This window comes from Caretta caretta, chromosome 3, assembly GCF_965140235.1.
Source record: "Caretta caretta isolate rCarCar2 chromosome 3, rCarCar1.hap1, whole genome shotgun sequence".
Lineage (NCBI taxonomy): Eukaryota > Metazoa > Chordata > Testudines > Cheloniidae > Caretta > Caretta caretta.
This window is the reverse complement of record NC_134208.1, coordinates 111489318-111510602: the sequence shown is the minus strand read 5'-3', so window position 1 is coordinate 111510602 and position 21285 is coordinate 111489318. Positions and strand designations below refer to the sequence as shown.

At 42.7% G+C, this 21285-nt stretch overlaps 1 protein-coding gene across 5 annotated transcripts in view; it reads left to right on the top strand.

Moving 5' to 3' along the window:
- Positions 1–21285, top strand: part of SHPRH (SNF2 histone linker PHD RING helicase) — a 139725-nt gene that overhangs the window by 31798 nt on the left and 86642 nt on the right. For 4 of the 5 annotated variants that reach the window (XR_007355789.2, XM_048844315.2, XM_048844316.2 and 1 more), the window contains exons 5-9: positions 3755–3833; positions 4559–4709; positions 14352–14457; positions 15038–15294; positions 16165–16845. Coding sequence is in view for 4 of the 5 variants with exons in the window: in XM_048844315.2 (XP_048700272.1) it covers positions 3755–3833; positions 4559–4709; positions 14352–14457; positions 15038–15294; positions 16165–16845 (1274 nt within the window). In the remaining variant the exon portion in view is untranslated. Of the gene's footprint in view, positions 1–3754; positions 3834–4558; positions 4710–14351; positions 14458–15020; positions 15295–16164; positions 16846–21285 lie in introns of those variants that run through there. The other variant, XM_048844322.2, reaches the window with a different exon arrangement.

Genomic DNA, 21285 nt, shown 5'->3' with positions numbered 1-21285 from the left:
AAACACCAGAGGCAGGTGTGTAGGTCAAGGCCATATCCTCCACAGACGTTCTGCTATCAGTAGGTGGACTCCTTCCTACAGCAAGGGGCGATAGAACAAGTCTCACTACAGTATCAAGGGAGAGGATTCTATTCCCCTTATTCCTCAGTCTGCCCCCCCCCCAAAGAAAAAAAAAGGAAGACTGAGACCCATTCTGGATCTTTGATTTGGGCACTCTGTATCAGGACTTGAAGGAACTAGGGTAATATTAAATGGTCAGACATCGTACCAGCCATTGGAGTCCTGGACTGGTGCTGCGTGACTAGTGTTGAATCCCTAATCAGACAGGCACAACTTCCTTGGGCTGATCACCTTGTATGTATGGATGCTATGTGACTCTATGAAGCCATATTTTATGGACAGTGGAAAACAAGAATGTGTATGCTAAGAGGCCAATGAAAATGATGTAAGGACATTCTCAGAACTCACCTACAAGCTGTCAAAGTTGATCCGAACACACATGGGAAGCTGCTGCTGTTGGTTAATCAGGATGGCAGCAGACCTGTTGGTCTGCAGTTAAAGCCATCGAGAATATCAGCACAGAAAAAGCCAAAGAGAAGCCTCAGTGAAGAAAGCAGGCTGTGCCAAAAACATGTGGTCAGACATGTGCAGATGGATCTGCGCATCACTCATCAGTTTACATTCGCACAAGGTGCACTGAAACAAACTAAATTTTACGTTTTGCCTATGATGGGAAACTCCAGTACGGCCTGCATCCAACCCCTCATAAATGTCAGAGGATTTAGAAGTCTTGGTTTTCAGACCCCTCTGCTACCATGACCTTTATCCATTCCCACTCATCCACTAAAGGCTACTTCTGATGCTTCAGCCGAGACCAACCCACCGCTTACCTCCCCTTATCTTTTGGGGCCATCTCTCACTTTTCACCCACAATTGGGACTCCTAATATGACTCACAGTTGGGTCTTAGAAATTATCCACCAAGGATAGTTCATAGAGTTTCTCTTCCCCACAAACTCCCTTCCCAGTCCCCCTTCAAGGACCACTTTCATGAGGTTATTTTTCAACAAAAGGTGGACTCTCTCCTCCTCCGAGGGGCAATAGACCGAGTGTCACCTTGGTAAGAGAGAGAGAGTGCTAGTCCCCTTATCTTTTAGTCCTTAAAAAAAGATGGAGCAGGGAGACCCATTCTGGACATTTATAAGTGAACATCTTCAAAAATCAAAATTTAGGATGGTTACACTAGCATGAATAATCCCCTCCCAGGGTATGTGGTTCGTGGCTTTCCACATGGACACTTACTTTCATGCAGATATTAATCTCTCCCACAAAAAGTTCCTTCAGTTTTTAGTGGGTTGGGAACATTTCCAGTTCAGAGCCCTTCCCCTTAGATATTCTATAGCACCCAGAGTATTCACTAAGGTCTTCTCTGTGGTGGCAGCCCAAATGAGATGTTGGCGTTAAACAGTTTTCCCATATCTCAATGACTGACTCCTAATAGGTTGCTCCAGCTATGAGGTTAGATTGTTCCTTCTCAAAGTTGCCAATCTTCTAGCAGTACTGGGTGTCTGTGTGAACAAAGAAAAGTCCTTTTTAACACACCCACACAGATAATAAACTTTATGGGAGCAAGAGCATTTCTCCCCGTGGAAAGATTTCGGTTAATGAGCAATCTGATAGGCACACTTTGACCAGAGTCCTCAGTCTGTAAGTAATCTGTGCTTTCTCTTCTAGGCCACATGACCTTGTGAACTTGTGATATCATTTGCCAGGCTTCCTGTACACTGTCTACAGGCCGGACTCCGGTAAATCTACTAACTGGGCATGGATCACATCAACACCAGAGTGACTGTTCCCACTATCGCTTCTTTTACCTGCTGGTTGAACCTGGATCGAATAGAGTAGATGTCCCCTTCATCACTCTTGCCCCCTCTGTCACCATCATAACAGATGGCTCCCTTATGGGTTGGGGTGCTCACCTGAACAACCATGCCATACAAGTTATGTGGATCCACAGGAGGCCAGACTGCACATCAGTCTTCTGGAACTGAAGGCAGTCTGCCTGGCATGCAGGTCTGGTCTTCCACTCATTCATTCTTTCCATGCCCAAGTAAATTCAGGCAATGTCACCACACAGCCTTTTACATAACAGGGCAGAGCAAGATATCTTTCCCTTGGGAACATTCTCCATTTCCCACCTGTCCATGAAGGTTGCTATTACCTGAGGCAGAAGTGTGAATAAGATGGAAGCCGTCATGGCAGACCCACCATGTACTGTTTGCACAAGGGAAAGGTCTTCCTTCGCTTCCATCCAAATTCCTCCCCAAAGTTATTTCTGAGTTCCATGACAACCAAACTATCTACTTACTTGTTTTCTTCCTGAAACCCCATTCCGCTACTGAAGAGAGAAGACTTTATTCCCTCCATGTCAGATGTGCCTTGGTTTTCTAGCTGCAGAGGACCAAATCGATGAGAAAATCATTAAGGTTATTTATTGCCATAGCAGAAAGGTTGCGAGAACAAGTTTTATCCTCCGAGTATCTAAATGGACTTCTGGGCACATCACTGTGAGCTATCAGTTAGTACATATACCTCCACCATGAGAGCACAAGGTGCCTCTTCAGCAGTGGTGCCCAAACTTTTCCTGTTACCCCTCCTCTCCACCCGCCCCCGTTACCAGTTATGGAATCTGTCCGCGGCGTGCTCTCTCTTACTGCACAGTTGGCTCAGCAGAGGAGCTTGGGTTGAAAGCAGAGATGGGAAAAGAATTAGGTATGGAGGAAGAGCTGGGACTAGAAGCGGAGCAGGAATGAGGGCAGAGCTGGGCTGCAGTTGGAGCAGGTGGCAGAGTGGATCTGTGGTTGGGGCCTGAACAGAGCAGGGCGCAGAGTGGAGCTATGACTGGGGACGGAGCAGGGGATGGAGTGAAGCTGTGGCTGGAGCTGCGCCTGGTGGCAGAGTGGAGCTGCGGCTGGAGCTGGTTGGGGGTGGAGCAGGGCTGGGTGGCACTCCCTCCATACCCCACATGGGGGCTGGCCTGGGCCCCTCTGCACCCCCAGAAGGAAGTATACTCCACAGTTTGGGGCCACTGCTACCCAGCATCCCTGCCGGAAGTACCATTACTGGACATGTGCAGAGTGGCTACCTAGAGTTCCAGGCACACATTCACAAAACATTACACGCTAGTGTAGTCCTCTGCTGCAGATGCAGTGCTGTGGGAACTTCAGTACTTCAAGCATCTTTGCTGCTCTGTCTCCCTCACCCACTCCAGTCCCAATACAGGTTCTCAGTCACTTGTGTGGAATGCACGTAGGGACGAGTACTTGAAGAAGAAATGGAGGTTACTTGTCTGTAATTGAAAGCTCTTTGAGATGTGTGGTCCCTATCTGAATTCCATTACCCACTGTCTGTCTCCTCTTGTTTGGATCCTACTAGATTTGCGGTAAGAAGAGGAACTAGAGAGGTATCAGCCTGCATTTCCTCTTACACCCTCAGTCTGGAGCATGAGGAGAACTACTGTGCATTTGTAGGGCAACAAACATTGCTTGTTAGAATTTCTGGACATGGGTTTATGGTGTGTGCACACGCTCACGTGTGCAGTACAGATAGGGACCACACATGTCAAAGAACTTCCAGTTACAGGCAACTAATTCCAGTTTTTGGTTCCTGTTTGCCTTTAAATGTCATAATAATGCTGTGCAGTTCTAAGCACTATGAAAAATCTTGTAATATTCATATGGTTTCCTTCTCTATAGAAAACACACTACACTTTCTATGGCGAGAGGTCATCACTCCAGATGGAGTAAAACTCTACTATAATCCATTTACTGGCTGGTGAGTTGATTTTGTTTTGTAGAGGGAACACTGTTGTTCCTGGCAGCACCTAAACATGCCACTTTGTGAAAATTTTGTTAGAAACCTTCACATGAAGAGCATTGGATAAGTAATAACCGTGCCTTTTCAGTTAGTAAATGTAGAATAAGAGGTATAGGATATTTAATATGAAAGAAGAAAATGTGGGGTGTGGCGGGGAGAAGAAAGTTTATAAATTGTAGGTTAATGTCATCAGTATATTCGCTGTAGGAACTTTTTTTCTTAATTCAAGTGTAATGGATTCATTCTTTTTTAATTAATGACTTGAAGGCTACAACCCTTCAATTTGTGTTCCAAGTTTTTAAAGTTTACAGCAAAGAGACAGTATAAACTTTCATTTTTCTATTGATCTTGGACAAGAAAATAGATTAATACAGTAACTAGTATTGCTTTAACAAATTATGAATTTTGTGAGAAGTAAATTTGTTTGTATACTGTAGTGTATAGTTGCTTTATGCAGATTTTGTTCATCTTAACCTTTTGAAAATTATGTAAGTTATTGTTTTGTAATCTGTTTAAACATAGCCACCAAAGCAATTTTCTTTAACACAGGTGCATATTTCTCTCTATATATGTAGCTTGCAGAAATTATTCATTATCTCTGCTACTTTGAACACATACTACTCTTCTGGTCACACTAGTTTGTAACTTGTTAAATTTTGTTTGGGTGTGTCTTTAATCTTTAGCATTATCCGTGAACACCCAGTTGCAGGGCCTCCGTGGCCTGGAGGAATCCTGGCAGATGAGATGGGTCTTGGAAAGACAGTAGAGGTACTGGCTCTTATTCTGACACACACCCGACGAGATGTTAAACAAGATGTGCTGACACTACCCGAGGTGAGAGAACTATGGTAGATTTTGGGAACAAACAAGGTACTTCTAATATGTGAGGCATGTTCCTGGTGTTTAGCTATCATTTTTTGTGTGGCAAAGTCTGTAATGAAAAGCTGTGCAAGTGAAAGAAATAGTCTGTCTGTTAGCACGTAGTCCTTGGTGATGTGAATAGGAGAACAGTACAAAATATTATGAGGAGCAATTTGTATTGTTTGTCATTGATGTGAATGAAGAACAAAGTCTCAGTTGTAGGCAAGTTACTTTATTAGCTTGCTTTTTAGAAAAAGGGATGGTAAAAGTGCAGAGATTCCAGGTAAAGTATATTTTAACTGCGGCAAAGGGTCTTGTGGCACCTTATAGACTAACAGACATATTGGAGCATAAGCTTTCGTGGGTGAATACCCACTTCGTCAGATGCATGTAGTGGAAATTTCCAGAGGCAAGTATAAATATGTAAGCAAGAATCAGGCTAGGGATAACGAGGTTAGTTCAATCAGGGAGGATGTGGCTCTCTTCTAGCAGCCGAGGTGTAAACGCCAAGGGAGGAGAAACTGCTTTTTGTAGTTGGCTAGTCAGTCACAGTCTTTGTTTAATCCTGAGCTGATGGTGTGAAATTTGCAAGTGAACTGAAGCTCAGCAGTTTCTATTTGAAGTCTGGTTCTGAAGTTTTTTTGCTGCCGGATGGCTACCTTTAAATCTGCTATTGTGCGTCCAGGGAGATTGAAGTGTTGGAGAACTGTAGGAGAACACTTCAATCTCCCTGGACGCACAATAGCAGATTTAAAGGTAGCCATCCGGCAGCAAAAAAACTTCAGAACCAGACTTCAAATAGAAACTGCTGAGCTTCAGTTCACTTGCAAATTTCACACCATCAGCTCAGGATTAAACAAAGACTGTGACTGACTAGCCAACTACAAAAAGCAGTTTCTCCTCCCTTGGCGTTTACACCTCGGCTGCTAGAAGAGAGCCACATCCTCCCTGATTGAACTAACCTCGTTATCCCTAGCCTGATTCTTGCTTACATATTTATACTTGCCTCTGGAAATTTCCACTACATGCATCTGACGAAGTGGGTATTCACCCACGAAAGCTTATGCTCCAATGTGTCTGTTAGTCTATAGAGTGCCACAGGACTCTGCCACTTTTACAAATCCAGACTAACATGGCTACCCTTCTGATATATTTTAAATGAGACTTATAACATAGAAAACGGATCAAATTTTGGCCTTGTATGCATGCGCGCACATTACGTAGTCTTCACTGGGATATCTTCATTGATCTGTGTACAGAATTTGGCACATCATATCTTGGGAATTTACTCCTCCACGTTCCGTTGTGTATTACATTCTAACTAGATCGTTGGTGGGCAACCTGCGGCCCATGGGCCGCACATGGCCCATCAGGGTAATCTGCTGGTGGGCTGCGAGACAGTTTGTTTACATTGACCGTCTGCAGGCACGGCTGCCTGCAGCTCCCAGTGGCCGCAGTTCGCTGTTCCCGGCTAACGGGAGCTGTGGGAGGTGGCGGCCAGAATGTCCCCGCCTACCTTGCGGCCTGCCAGCAGATCAGCTACCTGCTCTTGTAATAGAACATAAACTCTGGCTGAGTTACTGAAGTCCTCAAATCACAATTTAAAGACTTCAAGTTACAGAGAATCCACTGTTTACTCTAATTTAAACCAGCAAGTGACTCAAGTCCCAATCTCCCTTCCCTCGAAGGTCTCTGTCAATATGGCCTGGGAGGAAGTCCCTCCTGACCCCAAATATTGTGCTCAGTTGGACCCTGAGCATGTGGGCAAGAAATACCAGCCAGATACCTGTGAAAGAATTCTATGTTGTAACTCAAAGCCCTCCTCCTCTATTGGGGATATTTGCTACTGGCAGTCACAGATTGCCTACAATGGCATGTGGCCCATCTCATTGAACTGTCCCTTCAATACACTTATCAAGCTTAGTCTTAAAAAAGTTAGGTTTTTTGCCCCCATTGGTTGTTCCAGAACTTCACTCCTCTGATTGTTAGAAATCTTCATCTGATTTCAAGTCTCAGCTTGTTGATGCCGGCTTATATCCATTTGTTTTTGTGTCAGCATTGGCTCTTAACTTAAATAACTCCTCTCCCTCCCTGGTATTTTTTATCCTCTGATGTATCTATAGAGAGCAGTCATATCTCCCCTCAGCCTTAATTTGATTAGGCTAAACAGTCTCCTCTCATAAGGTAGATTTTCAACGCCTCTGATCATCCTAGTAGCCCTTCCCTGCACCTGTTCCAGTTTGAATTAATCTTTCTTATATATGGGACATCAGAACTGCACACAGTATTCCAGTTGAGGTGTCACCAGCGCCTTGTATAATGGCAGGAATGCTTCCCTATCGCTACTGGAAATACCTCGCCTGATGCATGCTAGAATTGCATTAGCCTTTTTCACAGCCGCATCATATTGCAGTTCATAGCCATCCTCTGATCACCATGGGAGAGTGCTAAAGGAGTTGGCGGATGTGATTGCAGAGCCATTGGCCATTATCTTTGAAAACTCATGGCAATCCGGGGAAGTCCCGGACGACTGGAAAAAGGCTAATGTAGTGTCCATCTTTGAAAAGGGGAAGAAGGAGGATCCTGGGAACTACAGGCCAGTCAGCCTCATTTCAGGAAAAATCATGGAGCAGGTCCTCAGGGAATCAATTCTGAAGCACTTAGAGGAGAGGAAAGTGATCAGGAACAGTCAGCATGGATTCACCAAAGGCAAGTCATGCTTGACTAATCTAATTGCCTTCTATGACGAGATAACTGGCCCTGTGGATGAGGGGAAAGTGGTGGACGTGTTGTTCCTTGACTTTAGCAAAACTTTTGACACGGTCTCCCACAGTATTCTTTCCAGCAAGTTAAAGAAGTATGGGCTGGATGAATGGACTAGAAGGTGGATAGAAAGCTGGCTAGATTGTCGGACTCAACGGGTAGTGATCAATGGCTCCGTGTCTAGTTAGCAGCCGGTATCAAGCGGAGTGCCCCAAGGGTCAGTCCTAGGGCCGGTTTTGTTCAATATCTTCATAAATGATCTGGAGGATGGTGTGGATTGCACCCTCAGCAAGTTTGCAGATGACACTAAACTTGGAGGAGAGGTAGATACGCTGGAGTGTAGGGATAGGATACAGAGGGCCCTAGACAAATTGTAGGATTGGGCCAAAAGAAAACTGATGAGGTTCAACAAGGACAAGTGCAGAGTCCTGCACTTAGGACTGAAGAACCCCATGCACCGCTACAGACTAGGGACCGAATGGCTAGGCAGCAGTTCTGCAGAAAAGGACCTAGGGGTGACAGTGGACAAGAAGCTGAATATGAGTCAACAGTGTTCCCTTGTTGCCAAGAAGGCCAGTGGCATCTTGGGATGTATAAGTAGGGGCATTGCCAGCAGATTGAGGGACGTGATCGTTCCCTTCTATTCAACATTGGTGAGGCCTCATCTGAAGGACTGTGTCCAGTTTTGGGCCCCACACTACAAGAAGGATGTGGAAAAATTGGAAAGAGTCCAGCGGAGGGCAACAAAAATGATTAGGGGACTGGAACACATGACTTATGAGGAGAGGCTGAAGGAACTGGGAATGTTTAGTCTGCGGAAGAGAAGAATGAGGGGGGATTTGATAGCTGCTTTCAACTACCTGAAAGGGGGTTCCAAAGAGGATGGATCTAGACTGTTCTCAGTGGTAGCAGATGACAATGAGGAGTAATGGTCTCAAGTTGCAGTGGGGGAGATTTAGGTTGGATATTAGGAAAAACTTTTTCACTAGGAGGGTGGTGAAACACTGGGATGCGTTACCTAGGGAGGTGGTGGAATCTCCTTCCTTAGATATTTTTAAGGCCAGGCTTGACAAAGCCCAGTCTGGGATGATTTAGTTGGGGATTGGTCCTGCTTTGAGCAGGGGGTTGGACTAGATGACCTCCTGAGGTCCCTTCCAATCGTGATATTCTATGATTCTGTGATTCAATACACACAGGTCTTTCTCCTCCTCTGTCACTTCCAACTGATAAATTCCCATCTTCTAGCAAAAATTTTTGTTGTTAGTCTCTGTGTGCATGACCTTGCACTATTAAATTTCATCCCATTTCTATTACTCCAGTTTTCAAGTCCTCCATATATTCTTGTATGATATTCTGGTCCTCCTCCATATTGGCAATACCTCCCAACTTTGTGTCATCCACTTTGTGCCAAGGTCTTGAATGAAAATGTTAAATAAGATTGGTCCCAAAACCGATCCCAGAAGAACTCCACTAGTAACCTCTGTCCAGCCTGACCATTCATGTTGCAGTATGACTCGTTGTAATCTCCAGTCTTAACTAGTTCCTTATCCACCGTTCACGTCTCGTATTAATCCCTATCTTCTCCAGTTTACCTAATTATTTCCCATGTAGAACTGCTTCAAATTCCTTACTGAAATCCAGGTAGATCCTTATTGCATTTCCTTTGTCTAAAAAATCAGTTGTCTTCTCAAAAAAAGATCAGGTTGGTCTGGCATAATCCACCTTTCATAAAAACCATATTATATTTTATCCCAATTACCATTTATCTCTATCCTTAACTACTGTCTCTTTCAAAATTTTTGTACAATTGAGGTCAAATTAATGGGCCTGTAGTTTCCTGGGTCACTATTTTCCCCCTTTCTTAAAAATAGGTATTATATTAGCAATTCTCTGGTCACAGGGTACAACCCCTTCATTAAAAATCCTCCTTATTGGACTTGTCATTTAGTGTGCCAATTCCTTTAATATTCTTGCATGGAGATTATCTGGGCCCTCCAATTTGATCCCATTAAGCTCTTTGGGTGTGACTTCCATCCCAGACATGGTAATTGCTACTTCCATATCCTCATTTCCATTAGCTACCTTACCACTGATCCAAGCTCCTCATTATCCTTATTAAAAACTGAGGCAAAGTATTTGTTTAGGTGTTGAGCCATGCCTAAATTGTCTTTAATTTCCAGCCCATCCTCAATACTTAGCAGTCTCTCTTCTTTCCTTGTTTTCTTTTTGTATATATGGCTATAGAACCTTTTACTATTGGTTTTAATTTCCTTTGTAAGGTCCAATTCTACTCGGCTTTTGAGAGTTCTCACTTTCCCCCTACATTTTCTGACCTCCAAGAGGTAGCTTTTTTTTCTGATCCTTCTCATCTTCTATTCCTTGTAAGCATTCTGCTTTCTCTTAATAATCTGTTTGAGCTGCTTGCTCATCCAGTTTGCTCTTCAACCCTTTCCTATGAATTTTTTCCCCTTGCTTGGGATTCAGGCTTCAGGTAGCTTCTGCAACTTTGGCTTAATGTAATTCCAACCCTATTCCGCCGTCAGATCCTGGAGTTCTTCAGTCCAGTTCCCTAACTAATCCCCATTATTTTTTTAAAGTTTGCCCTTTTGAAATCAGTGACCCTATTTGCAGACCTATTTTTGTTTCTCCTTCCATTTAGTTTACCCTGGATTATCTCATGGTCACTCAAACTAAGGCTGTCCTCTATAAGCAGCTCTTCTATGAGGTCCTTGCCACTTACCAACACTAAATCTAAAATGGCATCACATCTAGTTGGTTTGGTGTCTACTTGGTGAAGAAATCTATCAGCCATCACATCCAGGAATATCTGGGCCCTACTATTATTAGTAGCACTTGTCTTGCAATGTATATCTGGAAATTAGTCTCCCATAATCATACAATTCCCAGTAGCATGTATTTCAATAAAAATATTAGTGATCTCTATCCATATGTGTTTCTTCATAGAATCTTGCCATCTAAAAGACTTATTATAGCAACCAATTTTCTTTCAAACATTAACATTTTGTGTATTATACTTGACAGTGTAGAACCCTACAACCTATCCTAAAATCAACAAGACCGACTACAAGTGTTGCATTGGGTCGTAAAACAATCCAACCTCTCAGGCTCAGGTTAGCTCTTCTCCTCCTGCCCATAGGGTTGGCTCTGTACTGCGCTCTTGCTGGCTGCTGCCGCCTAGCTGAGCTGTGCGTAGTGAGTGTCCTGAGGAGTCACACTGCTGCCCACTGAATCAGGAAAAGGAAATTGAATGCATAACATTGAGAGAGATCAGAGGCAACAAAATCTAATAAAAAATGATGATAATGGGGGATTTCAATTACCCAACTGGTCAAGTGGCACTAACAAGACAAAGTCTGGAGAAACAGCTTCTAGACATTTTAAGTGATTGCTTCTTGGGACAGCTAGTTCTGAAGCACACTAGAAGAGGCTATTCTTGACTTTGTCTTAAGTAACACACACAATTAATTCAGTAACAGTAGCTGATCCACTAAGTAATAGTGACCACAATATATAATTAGGTTAAACAGCTAAAGGGCAGGTGATGCTTTAAAAAGTGATGCGAAATTTTAGAAAGAATTTTCAACAAAATGAATCGTTTAGTCAAAAGGTCCTTAAAATTAAAACTAAAGAAAGTAAAATCCATACAGGTGGCTTGGATGCTACTTAAAAATTAGTCTCACAAGATGTGTGTACTGCTAAACAAAAAGGGAACCATGAAGGTAAGGAGTAAGCCAAGATTGTAATCTCTTCGGAGCAAGGACTGTCCTTTGTTCTGTATTTGTATGGCACCTAGCACAATGGCGTCATTGTCTAAGATTAGGGCTTTTAAGCACTCAAGTAATACAAATAAATAATTTGAACACTAAATGGAAAGTTACAACAGGTTATTCAAACCAAAGAGAAATCTTTCAAATTTTGGAAATCTGACCTTTATGAGGTGAAGCCAATAAACAGGAGCATAAATTACAGCCAGAATGGATTTCAAAGCTCAAATAATTTAGAGGTTTTTTTAAATATAAATATACCTTAAGAGATTATTTAAGTATATATCAGAGGCAGGAAGCCTGAAAAACATCAATGGATTCACTGGATCACCAGAATTCAAACGAGCAATTAAGAAAGACAGGGACACTTGAAAAACAAATTTTTTTAATTGGTCTTCACTGCTGAGAATGTTGGGCAATATTTGTTCTAGATCTGCTCTTTTCTGCTAATAAAGATGGTGTAAAGACAGAAAATCATATTGCCTCTATTTAAATCCATGGTACACCCACACCTTGAATTCTGTGTGCAGATGTGGTCGCCCCATCTCAAAAAAGATCTATTGGAATTGGAAAAGGTTCAGAAAAGAGCAACAAAAATGATTAGGGGTATGGAACAACTGGCGTATGAAAAGAGATTAATAAGACTGGGACTTTTCAGCTTGGAAAAAGAGATGACTAAGGGGGGATGTGATAGAGATCTATAAAATCATGACTGGTGTGGAGAAAGTAAATATGAGAAGGAGTAAATAACACTTCCTTAACACAAGAACTAGGGGCCACCAAATGAAATAGGCAGCAGGTTTAAAACAAAAGGAAGTATTTCTTCACACACCACACAGTCAACCTGTGGAACTCCTTGCCAGAGGATGTTGTGAAGGCCAAGACTATAACAGGGTTCAAAAAAGAACTAGAAAAATTCAGGGAGGATAGGTCCATCAATGGGTATTAGCCAGGATGGACAGGGATAGTGTACCTTGCCTCTGTCAGAAGCTGGGAATGGGTGACAGGGGATGGATGACTTGATGATTACCTGTTTTGTTCATTCCCTCTGGGGCACCTGGCATTGGCCACTCTGGGAAGACAGGATACTGAGCTAGATGGACCTTTGGTCTGACCCAGTATGGCCATTCTTATGTGTAGTCTTGGAGATAGTGATATCAGAAAAAGAGGTGCTGAAGCAAACTGAAAAAATTAAAAAAATAAAAAGCAGTGTAGTTGTACCGGTGGTGGTCCCAGTATATTAGCGAGACAAGATGGGTGTAGTAATATCTTTTATTGGACCAACTTCTGTTGGTGAGAGAGGCAAGCCTTCGAGCCACACACGGCTCTTTGTGGCTCTCATCTTTCACATTAAAAAGCAGAAAGTCATGAGGCCCTGATAATACATCCAAGAGTTCCGAAGAACTTAAGTATGAAGTGATGGAGATGCCTACAAAAATATGTAATTTCTAATTATAAACAGCAACTGTTCCTAAGAATTGGAGGGTAGAAAATATTGTAGATATATTTACAAAAGGCTCCAAGGATGATCTGGGGAATTATAGACCAGTAAACTTTAAATGTGTACCTAGACAATTGGTTGAAATAAGATAAAATAATATAGAACTTGAAAGACCATGATATGATACAGTCTAACTAATATGGTTTGTGTATAGGAAAACTGTCTCACTAATCTCTTAGAATTCTTTTAGCTGGTCAATATGGTGGTGCCTAAAGAAGAGCCAGTGGATATAATTTTATTTAGACTTCCTAAAGGCTTTTGACAAAGTTCCACACAAGAGGCTACTAATTAGACATGGGCTGAGAGGCAAGATCCCTAGGAGACAGAAAGCAAAGAGTAGGATTAAATGGTCTATTTTTGTCATGACAAAAGGTTAACAGCGGGGTGCCTTAAGGTTATGTACTTAGTCCTATCCGATTTAATATATTTATTAATTCTATGAAAAGGGGGGTGAGTGCAGATTACACAGAATTTTTTAGGTTAGTTTGCACCAGAGAAGATTTTGAGGAACTTCAAAGGGAGCAAAACAAGCTAGGTGATTGGGCAACATGATGACAAATTAAATCCAGTGTCAATTAAAGTACTCATACACTTCCTCAGTTAACTGTAGCAACTCAAGAAAAGGGCTGAGCATCATTATATATAGCTAAATGAAAACTTCAGCTCAATGTGCAGCGGCAGTCAGAAAAGCTAACAAGATATTAGGATGCGTAAAGGATGGGATGATGAATAATTCAAAGACCATTATTATGTCTTTATGTAAATCAGTGGTGTGGCCTGGAATACTGCATGCAGTACTGAAATACCCATTTCAAAAAGGATATTACAGAACTAGTATGGTCAGGGACCTGGAAAAAATTATCTCATAAAGAAAGATGAAAAAGAATTGGGAGTGTTACCTAAGAAATGAGATGAATAAAAAGGGACATGATAAAGATATATAAAATCATGAATGGTATACAGAAAGTAGATAAGAATTTTCTGTTGTCTCCTATCACAAGAACAAGGACTCATTCAATGAAATTAAAAGGTTGGGAATTTCAAAGCTGATAAAAGGAAATATTTATTCAATGTATAATTAAACCGTGGAACTCATTGTACAGGAAATTGTGGAGGTTAAGAATTTAACAAGAACTGAGAAGAGAATGGATATTTATATGGATATCAAGAATATCCAGAGTTATAATTAATAATAGCAGTCTCAGAAGAGCTATTAAATTCATGCTTCAGAGTTTGTCAGTTTCAACCTATTAAAGATCAGGATGAAACTAAATGTGGAGGGCAGATTATTCCACATCTGCCTACCATGAAGTTCTTACACCTTCCTTTGAAGCATCTGGCGCTGGTCACTGTCAGAGAGAGGATAATGGATTAGATGGACATTGTGTCTGATCCAGCATGACCATTCCTGTGGTCCTGCAAAAGTATTTAATGAGGAACTGATGTCTTAGAAGTAAAAATGCTTTTTGCTAGTCTGCTAATTGAAAATATTAATTTCATAAAACAGTTCAAAATTATGTCACAGATATACGTCATCCTACCGTTATTGAATGTTGTCTTTATTAGGGTGAATTGGTGAACTTCTTCGTTCCACCCCAGCCTACTGAAGGAAACAAAAAGAAAAAAGCAAAGAAAGTGGAGCTTAAGTCAAAGGAGAAAGTACAGTATCCCAGTAAGTATTCATGGAGAGACAAAACCTATATAAAACAGTTTGCTTATTGAGGTTGTATTGGCAACTTACTAGGAGCACAAGGGTTGCACCTGATTTGTATGAAGGGAGCAGTTTACTGATGGCTTCATCTCTGATGCAGAGGGATAGTTTTCCTCAAGAATATAGCACTGCACTCTGGGAACTGTAATTGTCCTTATAGTAGATCCATTTTAAAGGTAAAACCAGTTGTGAGCTGCATTGTAGAACTCCATGCAGCACAGCTTTATCTAGAGTAGAACCATTGTAACAAGATGGTTTATTGACCAGACCAAAATATTGTACTTGCATATCCCTGTTAATAAAAACAAGACTTCTTTGTTTCCACTCTTATATGTACTCCTTAGACAGTATTCAATATCTTTACTAAAAAGTAATGGTCTGCAAAACTAGCTTGAGCAGGACTGCTTACTCTGTTGTCGAGCTTATTTTTTTTTAACCTTTTAATTCACTTGCAGGCAATGCATTTACAGAGCTACATAAATACGTTTTCTCCCATGTAACTTTTCATTTTATCTGAACCCTAGTTTCATTCTGCATGTAGGCTTACGGGTGATGATATTAGCAGCTGTCAAGGAAATGAATGTGAAGAAGGGAGCTTCCATCATTGCAATATTTAAGTATGTCAGTGCCATATATAGATATGACATACAGAGAAACCGACGTCTTCTCAAAAGAACTTTGGAAAAACTAATTGCAGAACAAGTAGTGGAACAGGTTAAAGGTCATGGTCTGGCTGGATCGTTCAAGTTGGGGAAGAATTACAAAGAACAAAAGAGGCATGAGAGAACCAAAAAACAGGTAAAACAAGAGCTAAAAGTATCAGTTGAGTCAGTCAAGTATCAGAGGGGTAGCCGTGTTAGTCTGGATCTGTAAGGCAGTGGTTCTTAACTCCAGGTTAAGAACCATCATCCCGTGGGGGTGCGAGATGCCCTTTCTGGGGGTGCAAGACATGCCAAATTTTTTTAGAAGGTAAATCATCGAAAACATTAATTAAGCACAGGCACAGAAGTACAACTACTTTGTTTCATCAAACCTATGTATTTATTAACATTATACATTTTTTAACCATAACTGTAATATACAAACAAAAAATATATCTGGGTTTAAAGAACTGATCTACTTCAATGATTTTGGTTGGGGGTGCGAGAACATAGTTTGAGAACCAAAGGGTGTAGGCTGCAGTAACGGTTAAGAACCACTGAATTAAGGCAAATGTTGCATGGAGCTGTTTTATTTTTGCCAGTTACATGCTGCCAGAGTGATGCTATTTAAAGGGCTCCCCATTAATGCTTGCTTGATGGTACTGACTTTTAACCAAAAACCTGAAGCGTTTGCTTTGAAAACAGAAATAAAGAATTATAATATGTAGACTGTACCAAAAAGAAAAAGAAAAATAAAACCCAAAGTAGGTCAAATTTTGGGGTTAAAATCTTTCACTATGTCCTTTATAAAGTTTTGAAGCGCTTGCTGTAAGGGCTGGCAGATGTTACAGTTTTATGACCAGGAGGTTTATGAAACACTTTGAAAAATCCTAAATTAATATTAAGTACTTGGTCCCCAAAACCCAGCCCAAACCAGAAGATATATGTTTACTCCCGAGATGGCTATACTTTCCTCATCAAAGAGGGGAAAAAAAATTTTAACTGACAATTTAACTTTGTTTTTTAGACAACAAGGAGTCCTGGAAGGATTCAGAAGACATCTTTGCCTAATGCTAAAACTCAAACCAAAGAATCAGCAAGTAGGGTCACATCTTCAGAAAAAGTCAAACCACCCCGGCTGGTGGACATTCCCGCAGAAGAGCATGACTACTGTACAACTAGCAAAAATAATAAAAAGTCTGAGACAGGCCAAAGGACCTGCATAAAAGAAGAAAATCTTCAGCCAAGAGTTATGGACTTGGAGTCTGCTGATTTGCAAGGCGATCTCATGTTCAGTGATTCCACCAGTCCTGTCCTCAGTGAATGTAAAAATATAGATGATGTAGAAGTCCTAAAGGACCAGTCCTCAGACTCCCAAGAATGTGCTGGCAGTGTCATACAGCATGCCAGTTCCATTTTTCCATTCAACACCTCTGACTATCGTTTTGAATGCATTTGTGGTGAGCTTGGCTTGGTTGACTGTAAGGCCCGTGTGCAGTGCCTGAAGTGCCACCTATGGCAGCATGCTGAATGTGTAAACTACAAAGAGGAAAACTTGAAGATTAAGCCCTTTTATTGTCCCCATTGCCTAGTAGCAATGAAACCAGTTTCTACAGGCGCCACTCTGATAATCTCTCCAAGTTCCATCTGCCATCAGTGGGTGGATGAGATCAACAGGCATGTGAGATCATCTTCCCTTCAAGTCCTGGTAAGATGATTTCATCTTATCTTCTCATACCTAGATTCACAGATTGGAAGAGGAAAACAAGCTTTCCTGTTTCATCAATTCCCAGTGGGTTTATAGAGTCATAGAGTTTAAGTTCAGAAGGGACCACCAGATCATTTAGTCTGACCTCGTGTACCTCCTGTACAGGCCACCAACACCACCTAGCATCTCTCCACTAAACTCAGTAACTGAAATTAGATCAACGTGTTACACAGCCCACAGAAGACTAGGCCATTATGTGTTACAGGGAGAGAATAGGAGTAACTGAGATGCACCAATGCCCAAAGCCCCTGCAGTGGCAGCGAAATGATTACGTGAGATACACCCAGATAAATCCTGGCAGGTGACCTGCACCCACACACTGCAGAGGAAGGCAAAAAACCCCCAATGTCACTGCCAATCTGACCTGGGGGAAAATTCCTTCCCAGTGTCCCATATAGTGTCCCATCAGTTATATCTTGTGCGTGTGAGGTAAGAACCAACCAGTTAAGCACGTGAATGAGAGAATGCTCAGTGCCTCCTCATCCCATCCCGTGTCTCATGTCCAGCCATGGCCATCTTTGATGTTTCAAAAGAGGGAGACCAAAAATCACCGCAGAATACATTGGGAGGAGAGGGGAAATCCCTTCCTGACCCCTGCAGATGGCTGGCTGAAACCCTAAAGTGTGAGCTTTTAGGAATATAAGACACAAACCAAATTTGGCAGAAGACTGGCCTTTGTGTCAGAGTTTTGTATTTCACCACCCGTCTGAGAATTCTCCCATATTTGGCCAAGTTATAAACTTCTGAAAAATCTCAATTTGCACATGCTTCGTGGAGGTTAGAGTTTGGCAGCTAAATTCTCCTAAGATTTTGTCTGCACTTAGCAATCTATCCCCTCACAGCTGCCACATACCAACCAGATCATATTTGCCCTGTCACCATAGAGTGACTAAACATGTTCTATCCTGGGGCCACAGAGGCTACGCAGGATTTATCTGCAAATGCTTCTGGTTGGCAGAGACTGTTGTGGCACAAGACACAGGAAATAAGATCAAGGAAACTGAAAACTATACATTGTTACAGTATCTGGTTAAATTCTAGGAATATGGCATGTACAATCTGAAATCTAACAATGTTAATATTTTAAAGTACTCAAAGTATACATAAAAGTTTTAAGTTTACAATATTTATTGCATTTTCCTGCAGATGTAACATTTTAACACTGTGAAATACATCCGTTACAAGCCTCAATTTATCTTATGAATTTAGGTTTTTTCCCCTTTCATCTACTGTATGGTTCACAGAAAGGATCACATTGAAAATGTTGAGGTAAAAGAGAGACAGATACACACATTCTGTTATAATAAATAATAAAGATACTTTTATTATAAGACTTCTGGTGGAAGGTCACTAAAGGAGATTTATGGACTTTGTTGGTGCTTTTGCCACCGTCTTTCATGTTCATTCCATGTGTTGCATTGATTCTGTTTGGAGATTCCTTGGAAGATAGAAATAATAGTCTACTCAAGTTCACACTTTGTTCCTGTTCCTAAAGGTGTTTGACTGCATGTTTCTGTCTTTGACTATTCTACCATGATATTCTGCTGTAGGAAAAAAGTGCATGTTTTAACAGTTACTTCCATAATGTTGCTGCATGTTAAATCCATGTTAAAGTAGCTAAGCTCAAATACAGCTGTCATATGAAGTACAAAAATCCTTTTCTTCTCTGGGGGTGAGGAGGCAATCAGTTGGGACACCCTATTTCCTTTCAATTGTATAATTTAATAATAATCTTGAGTGCAAATGTTCTTTGAGTGCTTGCTCATGTCTATTCCATGCTTAGGTGTGCACGCACGGGCATGCACAGTCTCCAGAGAATTTTTTTCCCTTAGTGGTATCTGTCGGGTTGGCTGTAGCACCCTCTTGTGCTGTGTGCTGGTAGAAGGGGCCCAGTTAGCTTCACACCCTCTAGTTCCTTCTTCCTGCCTATGATTGTCACTGGAACAGCTCCTCTTCCTTCGGCAAACTCTTACTCAGTCTTCGTTTAGTCCTTTTCTCTTGTTTCCCTATCCCAGCTCTTCAAGTTCACAGTTTGGACTGTTGTAGATTAGTTGTATATAGTTAATTGGCATTTCTCGCTCTGTTAGTGGAATTTTGTCTGCCCCGAGTGCCTGGGCATTCCTTGACCCCCAGATTTCAAGTCCTGGGCCTCCTGCAGCAAGCCTGTGCTTGTGAGTGACCCACACTTCAGTTGTCTGAAGTGCCTCGGAGAGACTCATATCAGGGACCACTGCCAGATCTGTTGGGACTTCAAGCCCCGTATGAAGAAGGACAGGGAGACCATCTGGAAGTCCCTCCTGATGGAGGCAGCACTCTGTCCCTCTTCGGAGCTAAGCTGGTCCAACTCAGCACCCAGTGCCTCTGTGTCAGTACAGAGTGCTCCTCCTGCCATGAGAGACTCTCGGCACCATTCACCTTCTGAAGAAAAAACTTGAGAAGCAGCTCGAGAGGGGACGTTCCCTGAAGAGGGTCAAGCACGGGGAGCACAGTGGAGACAGTGTCTAGCCCCTCCTCTGCCCCTGTTCTGAGAGGGGCAGCGTCAACTCTGCCTTGTAGGCAGGCTCCGTTGAGTCAAGTCCCAGACTATCCCATTCCTTTGGAAGGGCAATACGGTACCAGCAGGATTGCAGTACCATGTACCCCGGAAGCATTGCTTGTGGCCAGAGACCTGGCTTTTGGTGCCACTGTCACCATCAGTACAGGAGTCAGCGACATCAATACCAGGGAGCAGAAGGGAGCATGTGGCCCCAAGTGCCAGTTCGGTAGCAGCCTCCTCAGGTACCTTCTAGAGGGAAACCATCCCTACTTGCCCCAATGCAGGTCTTTTCTCCCTGGCATCAACGTATACCACCCCTCCATGGTCCCCGGAGAAAGGTTTGTCATTGGTCTCAGAATCATAGAATATCAGGGTTGGAAGGGACCTCAGGAGGTCATCTAGTCCAACCCCCTGCTCAAAAGCAGGACCAATCCCCAATTAAATCATCCCAGCCAGGGCTTTGTCAAGCCTGACCTTAAAAGCTTCTAAGGAAGGAGATTCCACCACCTCCCTAGGCAACTCATTCCAGTGTTTCACCACCCTCCTAGTGAAAAAGTTTTTCCTAATATCCAACCTAAACCTCCCCCACTGCAACTTGAGACCATTACTCCTTGTCCTGTCCTCTTCCACCACTGAGAATAGTCTAGAACCATCCTCTCTGGAACCACCTCTCAGGTAGTTGAAAGCAGCTATCAAATCCCCCCTCATTCTTCTCTTCTGCAGACTAAACAATCCCAGTTCCCTCAGCCTCTCCTCATAAGTCATGTGTTCCAGACCCCTAATCATTTTTGTTGCCCTTCGCTGGACTCTTTCCAATTTATCCACATCCTAGTGTGGGGCCCAAAACTGGACACAGTACTCCAGATGAGGCCTCACCAATGTCGAATAGAGGGGGACAATCACGTCCCTCGATCTGCTCGCTATGCCCCTACTTATACATCCCAAAATGCCATTGGCCTTCGTGGCAACAAGGGCACACTGCTGACTCATATCCAGTTTCTCGTCCACTGTCACCCCTAGGTCCTTTTCCGCAGAACTGCTGCCTAGCCATTCGGTCCCTAGTATGTAGCTGTGCATTGGGTTCTTCCGTCCTAAGTGCAGGACCCTGCACTTATCCTTATTGAACCTCATCAGATTTCTTTTGGCCCAATCCTCCAATTTGTCTAGGTCCCTCTGAATCCTATCCCTGCCCTCCAGCGTATCTACCACTCCTCCCAGTTTAGTATCATCCGCAAATTTGCTGAGAGTGCAATCCACACCATCCTCCAGATCATTTATGAAGATATTGAACAAAACCGGCCCCAGGACCGGAGTGGAGAAGTGGAGTCCTATTTCCACTCGAGGAACCACAGCCAGTTCTCCACCCAGGCAGCCCTACCAGTCAGTGGACCCAGGTACAGGGGTACTGCCAAGCACTTGGGACTGGCCTATGTAGATGCAATGGCCTTTTTGGAACCTGTGGGGGTTTCCTCCTATGCAAGAGCCCTCTTTCAGATGCTCGAAATCCGTAGTCTCGGAATGAAGTGCCCCTATCCATATGACCGGCACCCGACATGGACTCTGGTACCAAGCATCAGGACCTAGATTTATGGGACCCAATTGTTGCAGAAGGTGAGGAAGAGGACCTCTCAACTGGTGCAGGACTGTTCCTCCTCCTCACCCGGATGAGGCAGTGTTTGGGGCGTGTTTGTCCTCCTGCACAGTGACTTAGTAGTAGCTCACCAGGAGCTATTGAAAAGAGTGGCCTCGAACCTTGGGCTGGAAGTGGAGGTAGAGTCCTTCCATAGCCTGGTTGATATCTTGTCTGATGCAAGCCCATCGAAGGTGACCCTCCCTCTCAATGA